Raw genomic sequence first — 10,126 nt, 5'->3', positions numbered from 1 at the left:
AAAGCACAAACTCAACTTCTGTAAGATGTTGTAACTACTAAATTAGGTTATCTTTCAATGTTAGCAGGAGACGCTGCCGTCAAAATTTTCTTCGTGGTAAACCCTGACGTGACGTGAAGTAACGGTCTGTTGATGGCCTGTGTGAATACCATTATTTGAAATGCGTTGTGAATGTATGACGTGACGAACAGTGTGAATAGGCCTTTCCATGGGGGAAGAATTTATACCTCCATGGGCCTTTCACAAATTGACGTGACGTGACGTCCAGTGTGAATACACCCTGACGGCGTGAGGAGATGTAAAGGCCTGTTGACGCCAACTGTGAATCGGCCTTGACAAGGCAGTTCTTAGAGATCTGGTAATATTTATTTTAATTATTAATTTTAAAATCAGCCCACAGTTCTATAAAGAAGATGTAATTATATCGATTAATTAACAAAATTTTCTGTGATGATATTGAGTTTCAGTAATTTATTATTTATTTGCCTTAGAAAACATTGTTTTGTAGTTTTTGATTGCTAAATAGTGTATCCACCCCGATATAAATAAATAAAGATATTTAATAAAGTTGAAACTTCGGTTACGTATCATTTATACGTTGGCTGCACTGTTATTTGACACATCTGAAAAAACTGTAACAACGACCGGCTTTTGTTTACTATCTGTTTAATTTTGTGGTTCGAACGTAGATTAGTAATTTTAGTATAGAATGGTTGTAGTTTGTGTTTTTGTATATTGTTGTGGAAGTAATTGACGCGGTTACAAATGTCTGACTTTGAGGAGCAATTCCAGGCGTTCCTGCGTGAGGTAAACTAGCATAAGTGAATAGTTAATTTGACATCGGGTTGTTTACAGGTTTTCACCGATCGGTACCTGACAACAGGATGTTGTAATTACTGTGTTGATGATATTGTCGTTCTAATTCGACGTTTTTCAGTCGATATTACAAATGCAGACTAATCTGTTTGTGTAATATCTTCTTAATATCAGTATTTGTCACGACGCCAAAAGCCGGAAATCATCATTTGCGTAGTTAGTTCACTACAGTTTTCGCATGAGATAATTAGATACTGAGATTTGTAAATATGTTTTATGGAACAATTGTTAAGCACACGAATAAGAATCTCGCCGTTGTTACGATATCGCTTGTTATAGTTTTCACTCAGCTACCATCACTTAATATTGTATTGACGCTGTTGAGTGCAAACTTCGGGAACAGAAAAACAGAATAATATAATCATATGAAATATTACTGTTTGTATGTATGCTGCATTGTAAAATGGAGTGGCGTGCGATGTACGCATCGTCTATTCATTGTTGACTGAATATTGTTGTTAATAGTTTCCTTCAAACAGAAGCGGTGAAGGGTAAAGCTTTCTTGTTTTCTTATTCATATTATTGATATATTGTAGAACATTTTCCAGTATGGTTACTGTGGCCCCAGTTAATTTGGTGAACATTGTAAATTATATAACGACCTTAAATACTTTTAATGTTTCCCCCCATCCCGGAATTCGCCTGAAATTACTTTGAAAATCTTATATCGGTGTATTCAGATAGACCGCGAACGTCTATTCTCCAGAATCCGAGATTAGTATCATAAGAACTAAACTAAATCATTCACTTCATGCTTAGTGCCAGTGCTCATTTGTTTTCACATATGAGGAATAAATTAGCTTGGTAACATTAAGTAGTAATGCACTCTTCATTGATTTTCCTGTAAAAATGTATACACTGTTAATGTATAGTCTATATTTTTGTCGCGATTTTTTTCTTATAAACCCTTATTGTGATTTCTCCAAGTAATCTATGTGCAACGTGATTTATTCAAAAGCTATAGGCAATTTTGACTACCTATTTAAGTAAATATGCTTTAGGCATATCTTTCGTCTCTTTGAACAATTTATTGAACAGTTTGGATCTCTTATAGAAAATGCAGTTTTGAACTTTTCGTTTGTTTTTCCTTCATAAACATAAGTCTAAACTGGCACATATTTCATAAACAGGGACATATTAAACTATTTGTGACATACTTAGCCTACCAATGTTTTTCATGATGTGTCGAACAGATGAGTATGTGTACTCTCTTGATGCAGTACAGATATCAAATATTTTTAAATAGTTCGTCACAGTGACCCTGACTTCTACTTTTAGTTATTAGTCTAATGGCTCTTTTCTGCAGTATCGAAATTAGTGTCCATGTTTTGTGCATTTGATCCCCAGGAAAGATTCCCGTAACTAAGAACTGAGTGAACATACGACTAGTAGGTCACCACAAGGCACCAGCTGTTACACACTGAAGGTGAGATCCCAATACCCCAGAGCAGTATTATGAGAAGAATAGTTGCCACTCACCATATAGCAGAGATACTGACTCGGAGATAGGCACAACAAAAAGCCTGTCACAATATAAGCTTTTGGCCAATAAGGCCTTTGTTGAAAATAGACCCCCCCCCCCCCACACACACACACACACAAAAAAAAACTGCAGCCAAGCATAATGTTCTCATGGGATTTTCTCTGCCAGTTTCTTCCGGTTGCCTACTTTTACTTGGTACCTGACCAGAGGATGCTGGTATGGGAAGCTTGCGATCACATTGGCTTCTGAGACAAGCCCCTTCTCCTCCTCCCAGAGCAGCCAGCTTATAGCTTATAAAAGAAATGAACATCTAATTGATAAATGAATGATACAAGAGCTGATGGCGTGTTGCTAGAAGTGACAGTTACAGCCTCTTCGCTAATTTCTGTAGATGATATTTACAATTGGCATGCACATACATCACCAGAACATGAATCAGCTCTGTATTCACAATGGTTAGTTACTGTTAGGTGCACAATACTGTTACGTAGCTAAGGTTGGCAACAAGCATAAACATTCCAGAGCAGCACAAAGTCAGACGATTTACACTGATCATAGAAGGGCAAAGCAAATGTGTGCGACCATTATGTGTATTCAGTCATATCAGGTGACAGTTAATATTCGTCACTAAATTTTTTGGGTTTGCTGCATAGTTTATAGATTTATCATTTATGTTGAATGTGATAGCTGTTATCTATCTTTAACCTGAGCTGTATTTGGAATCTTTTTTTGCATTCACTGTCAATATATTAGGCCTATGTTTTGGGCCATTCCACGACAATTGGACAAGGGCTCCCTACTTGATCACTTGTGAATCTAAAGGCATTTTATGAGAAAGTTCCACAATGTCTGGGATCTGTATGTAAAAAGTTTCAGCTTGATATCTCCTTTGGTTCTCTTTCTACAACATCTTATGGGTAGGGGTGCCAAGGTTACAGCACCTACACACATGCCTAAGTGCCAGATAACTTCTGTGAAAAGTACTTTTAACTTACAAGCTTCTGCTTTTGTACACTTAAACAACATTTATGATGAATAACAATGATAAGATTTTTAAATGCACGTGGTGACAACTGTGCTATTACTTCAAAAGTGGCAGGAAATTCAATGTGCAACTTGGAGAGTCCATCTTTAACCAGTCATAAATATTGACTTTATGGTTGGATTCAACCAAGAATTTGTAATATCACACACACAGACATGCATTTTCTGCTTTTCATGCAGTAGCCTTTGTGCTTCCCTGTAAAAATATGTGCACCAGAAAATTTGATGAAAGTGTTTGGGCTGCCAAATTTTGGGTGATTGTGGGGATCCGAAGCTCAACTTTTATGTTCCGTAATCAGGATTACAGAAGCATCTGATTTGACCCATAACGTCATCAGTATGGTGGAAATGGCCATTCTCATTGTCTGCAATATGGTGCCTATGATGTCACTACATACACACAGCAACAAACACGAAAATACATATAAATAATCTTCCTCCAAAAATACAATCGAACTAACAGGGCAACTGTGGGAAATTGGAGATTTTAGGGTGGGGACAATATAATAAAAATAAAAAATCGCACCACAATCCCAAAACACACAAAATAACGAACAAAAACTTCCACATTCTGCTACACCAACAAAATCCACAGAAATTGGACACTTCCCATGACCTATAAATCTCAACAGCAACTGTCGATACCACATAAACAACACCTACAACCACAAAAATTAGAATCAAACTTTTGCCTTGGCCTATATAGATCAACCACAGCTGATGATACCAAAACACCAACACCTACAACTAAGAAAATAGGAATTGGATATTTCCCTTGACCTACACAGGTCTACTACTGCTGTCGATACCAAAACACAAACACGTACACACACACACACTAGAAAAACAAAAAAGAAAACGCCTAAACCACCCACCTCAACCCCCCCCCTTCCCCTCCTGACAAGAAACCACCAACAAATCAAAACCACAAAATAAATAAAAATCAGTCATGCCTTAGAAACCAACAAAAACTGCACCAAAAAAATTCCTCTACAACATAATCATGAAACACTCCCTCCACCCACCTAAATCCACAACTCGGCGCACCCCTTTCACCTGTACATACCAACCCCCCTCAACTAACCACCCTTGTCCTGTATATCTTACCCACAGTTCTCAGAAAAACACGAAAAATACAATAATTCCCAGGGACGCTCTTCTGCCAGCAGTACTCATCTAAATGAGATTGCAGATTAGAAGAGCACCACTTCCGCCTGTCTGTCTGATTTAACTGCCCTCCACCCCTCGTACCTGCCTCAGTTTCATAATTTTTAAACTCTAGACTGTGGTTCACAACTAAATGATCAAGATCCCTCTGCCCCAGACCCCTTCAAGATGAAAAAGCATCTGAAACTTCAGTACTCCCCTCCTCGATATACTCCTCAATCAACCCCACAAATTCCCTACTAGTACGGCCCTTCAAAAACCCTGAAAACACAGCCCCCACACCACCCCCAAAATAACAGCCCCTCACACCTACAAACCAGCCAGAGATTTACCCTCCCTTACTTCCTCTTCCCAAACTGCAACTCATTGATCTCAATCACCATCCCTACACTCACCTGACTTACCCCTATACTTCACACACTCAGAACACCCCCCCCCCCCCCAGTACTGCATCTAATGGAGCACCAGGTGATATCACACTGACACCGCCACATGTACCCATCCATGGCCTGAGATGCCGAAACTCTGGTCAACCCCATGTTCTCGTGGCAAATACTGCACTTCACAATCTTGGCAATCAGTCCAAATACCTGGAGGAATTTGATAATGGACAACATGTCCTCCACATCTCCGACCGCAACATGGCACTGTTTACTTTGTCATATGCATACCTAACAACAGAAGCCACACAATAAATTAAGCATCTTACCGCACCACAAGCAGCAAACCGATAACATCTAACAAAATGCCAAACACATAAACAAAACAAAATAATTGATAACTCACTGAAAAAAATTCAGTCCTTAAATGCTGAACAATGCCAATGACTTCACTCATTCAACATCAAAGCTCAAATGAACCCAATACTGTACATTACACTCAGCGCATGCAGCTCCCCCCCCCCCCCCCCCCCCCCCACACACACACACACACACACACACACACACACACACACACACACACACACACACACACACACACACCAGAGGGCACCATCAAACACAAGAAGACGGCACCTACAAACACAACAAACTCATCAGTCAAACTCCATGCCGTAATGACATCACACACAACCACCTTATGTCACGTGTCAAAGCAGATGGGTGGAATCAGATGCTTCCATTGGTCCCCTTAATGTTTTTTATCTTGTTGTACCTGGAAAGAGAATTCTTTAAGCCCCAGAAGCAATTAAGTTTAATTTTTGACGACTGCCAGTTTGTGACTGGAAAACATTGTTCCATGTTATTAGTTTTCACATGCAGTGTGCTCGAATGTGACCTTGATTAATAAACAGAAATTGAAATCGGTGAAAACAGCTCTTGTGTCAATTAGAATACTGGTGTAGTTATGTGAAAATCAATTTCAAACAGCAGGGAAACAAATGAATATACAAGCCTACTTATGGATGAAAATTCTCCCAAAAGTGTATTTAAATTCATCTGTGAAGACTGTTTTAAACAACATTATATCAGACATTGTAGAAAATATTGTTGAATATGTTGCCAAGACATTATTAGACTATTGCTTTAATCTCTCAGAATCTAGGAGTAGTATCCTTTAAGCTTCAGAAGCCGTGTACTGTAGTTACATTTATGGATGAAATTAACCCCTAAAGATTTTGTAAATTCAGTACTTATTTTAACATTATTTAAGGCATTGTTGAAAACAATATTAAAACATTGCCAAAATGTTTTTACAATATTGGTGAAGCAATATATATTTTCTTTTAACTGTCAGTTTCTCTCTGCCTTGTGATTAGCTTTTTCCTGGAAAGTTTTGTGGCTGAACTAATTTGTGTTTTATTTGCTTTGTGAAATGAACCAAGAAGTGTCTGATTGTTTTTTTACACTTGAGATAGTGTTGTCATAAGCCTTCGTCATTTTACTGTGGTAAAAGTCAACTTCAGCCGGTGAAAGAAATATCATTTTGGACAAAAAACATTTAAAACTTAAATCTGAACTTCATTTTACAGGAGATGCCCAAATTGGTTTATACCATAATGCCCTGCTGATGAAAACATTTCAATTCCTGCAAAATACCTACTGTAATCTATTTGGGAAAACAAGTATAAAGTTAAGAATGGTTGACATTTCTTACATTGAAAACTTGATACCATCAATTAATGAAGTTTTCATACCTGGCCAGTAGCTTTATCCCAGTTGAAGACAAGAATTTACTAATAAGCCACTACAGCCCCAGGATGAGTAAGAATCAATGTCTGCTGATTCTATGTATGCAGTTGACACTTGCTGCGCCGGCCGGTGTGGCCGAGTGGTTCTAGGCACTTCAGTCTGGAGCCGCGCGACCACTACGGCCGCAGGTTCAAATCCTGCCTTGGGCATGGATGTGTGTGATGTCCTTAGGTTAGTTAGGTTTAAGCAGTTCTAAGTTCTAGGGGACTGATGACCTCGGATGTTAAGTCCCATAGTGCTCAGAGCCATTTGAACCATTTTTTTGACACTTGCTACATAGTGAATCCTTCACTGCTTCTCTTGGAGTTTTACCTTTAAAGTTTCAATGAATTAGCAAAAGGTGTTCCATGGGTTGCATAAGACAGAAAGTTCAGAAAGCACAAGGTTCCCTCACCAAGGCTACAGCAGCACATGCGGGTGTGATTCGACTGTTGTGGAAACACAAATGATGAAGCAATGCCAGGAATGTAAGGTTATTGACATTTTAAATGATGAATTAAAAATTAAAGCACGTACAATAATGGAAACCGCTGAATGGAGCAGTACATAGTATAAGGGAACGGCAACCACTCACCTATTGCAGATCGAAGCTTGGAGATGGTAACACATAACAGAACACAGCATTCACATTAGCTTTTGAGCACTATCTCTTTTTCGATCAATAGCACACACAGCCACTTAGACAGTCTAACACACATTCATGTGGTCACAGCAAGACTCGTGCCATGACCACAGAGGTGTGTGTTTGGGCATCTGTTGTAGTGTTTGTGAATGTGTGTGCTGTTGCTTGAAAAAGAGCTAGTGCTGAAAAGGTAGTGTGAACGCTGCTTTCTGTTGTATGTTACTGTGCTCTACGCATCAATTTACTATACATGAGCGGTTGCCTCTCCTTTATTTTACGCAAAAATTAAAGTAAATCATTCCAACAAAGTTCAAATTTTGAACCTGGCTCCTAGCAGTTGGTGTATAGAACAACAGAAGAGTTTAGTGTTTCTGCGTGAATGGTGAAGCAGGCAAGGAATCTACAGACAGAGGGTGGCATCTTGGCAGCACCTGCAAGGTGGTGGTGAAAAAGAGTGATAAAATCAAATATGAAATCCTCGGGCTGTTCTAAGATGATGAATTTTCTCAGCTGTTCCCATGCAAAAATTATTACATAGCAGCAAGAGTGGATGGTGAAAATTTTGTAACCAGAAACAACTCTTACTTTGTAACTTGAAGGAAATTATCATTGGCTATTGTATGCAATATGGCAGTGAATTGGGCTTATCAAAATCTTGTGAACTCCAGGCAAAGTGGTGTTTTACAGTTGGTGCTGATGATATACAATCAGTTTGCGTACTGTATGGTTGCGCGGAGTGGCCGTGCAGTTATAGGTGCCATGTCATGGATTGCGCAGCCCCTCCCACTGGAGGTTCGAGTCCTCCCTTGGGCATGGGTGTGTGTGTTGTTCTTAGCATAAGTTAGTTTAAGTAGTGTGTAAGTCTAGGGACTGATGAACTCAGCAGTTTGGTCCCTTAGGAATTCACACACATTTCAACATTTTTTTTTTTCCGTACTGAATGTGTAATACAACAAAATGCTAAAATGATGTCAGCTGCAACATCTATCAAAGATGATGACTACAAGAAACTAATGAAGAAAGCTGTGTGCTGTTTGGAATCAAAAGACTGCATTCTGCAACACTATGAACCATGTCCAAGAAAACCTGAGCCGAAATGTTATTCGGCAGATGCTTTCAAAGAATATGAATTAGAAGAAATGGTAGTTTTAATACAAACAGTGGGTCCATGCTGATAGAGATACACAAGAGGTGCGCCGTGCAACTGTAAAAGAGTTTATACAGCAACTGGTTCAAAAAATTCATGTTCTGGCAAGCCACCATTCTGTTTCAAAACACCAAAGTGCATCTCTGAGGCACCTGGAAGAAGTTCATGTGGTTGGTGAAGTGATCATTTCAATTGATTTTGCTGAGAAATATTAATTTACCATTCAGGGTGTTATTCAAGGGTTTCTTTGGGAGAACAGCCAAGTCACATTATATCCCTTTGTGGTTTACTATGGTGGTGAAAAACTACAGAACATCAGTACCTGTATTTTTACTGACTGCTTTTGTTGTGATACCATTGCACTTCATGTACTACTTTAGTGTTGGATCTGTCCCCCAATACAAGGATTTCAAGAATTCATGTCTACATGAAAAAGACATAGGTATTGCTAGTGACTGGGATATCCTTGAGGGTTTCATTCACCTTCTTTACTAGGAGTTCTGGTGTTTTATCGGTGACTAAAATGTTGGGCGTCACTGGCAGAAATATATATTAAAAAAAAAATTATATATATATATCAGCTTTCAAAACATTCACTCAATTCTAGTTAATAAATTAAAAATATTTGTAAAAATTGTTCCTTAGTAGTCCCTCTTAATGATTTCAGTTGTTATGAACTTTTGAACTGAAACCTTTCATTCATGTGTAACTCCCGTGGATGCAAAAACATACTGCTATGTTAACATGAAAAAGACACAAGACGTATGATTTTTAGTCCTGTGGAAAATCCTTACAGTTTAACCAAATGCCTTGTAATCTCAGCATTATTTTAACTATAATGTAGAATAGTTTGAAACTAACTTTCCAGTTCTATTGCCGTTACCAGTATTATTATTATTATTATTATTATTATTATTATTATTATTATTATTTACTACTAGTACTGCTACAGTGGCAGCAGTAGTACAAGTACTACCAGTGTTAACTTCATTCGTTCAGGTCAGTATAACTTACTCACGTTGTCACTGTCAATTGTGGATGAATCACAAGCTAACTCTCGTGGGAACATTACAAGCTAATAGGATGGATAAAAAAATCTACTCACCAAGTGGCAGATAGAAAACACATATTTAAAATGTATTACGTTTGCAAGCTTTCAGAGCCAGTGGCTCCGTCTTCTAGCAGAGGGGATGTGGTCTCCATATCCTGTCTGGTAAGTTTCCCCTGACCTGGGGTTCTGGGTGACTTTTCCTAAATTTCACTAGTCCTTTTCCTTCATCCCTCTTCCTTCCCCTTCAACCCACTGCCACAGGCTCCGAAAGCTCGCATACATAATACCTTTAATATATGTGTGTGTTCCTGCCACCACTTGGTGAGTAGATTTTTTTTATCTATCCAATTACACTATGTTTTCAAAAATTGATTACTTTCATTTACAAGCCAATAGGAAGCATATACCTCAAGAACTGAAAGACATCTGGAGCATCCCAATCACAATTGTAACACACACACACACACACACACACACACACACACACACACAAACCTTCAGTTGCTGTGTCAACTCAACATTATGATGCTGTAATTGGTTCACC

The 10,126-nt window shown here is 38.6% G+C and overlaps 1 protein-coding gene across 1 annotated transcript in view; it reads left to right on the top strand.

Moving 5' to 3' along the window:
- The first annotated feature begins 684 nt into the window (after positions 1 to 684).
- The window catches only part of LOC124777146 (centrosomal protein of 162 kDa), a 197,929-nt gene continuing 188,487 nt past the window's right edge, over positions 685 to 10,126 (top strand). Inside the window, exon 1 of the mRNA XM_047252446.1 lies at positions 685 to 807. Coding sequence (XP_047108402.1) covers positions 766 to 807 — 42 coding nt within the window. The 5' untranslated portion in view covers positions 685 to 765. The remainder of the gene's footprint in view (positions 808 to 10,126) is intronic.

Source organism: Schistocerca piceifrons, chromosome 2 (genome assembly GCF_021461385.2).
Source record: "Schistocerca piceifrons isolate TAMUIC-IGC-003096 chromosome 2, iqSchPice1.1, whole genome shotgun sequence".
NCBI lineage: Eukaryota > Metazoa > Arthropoda > Insecta > Orthoptera > Acrididae > Schistocerca > Schistocerca piceifrons.
This window is presented reverse-complemented; position numbering and strand designations above follow the sequence as displayed.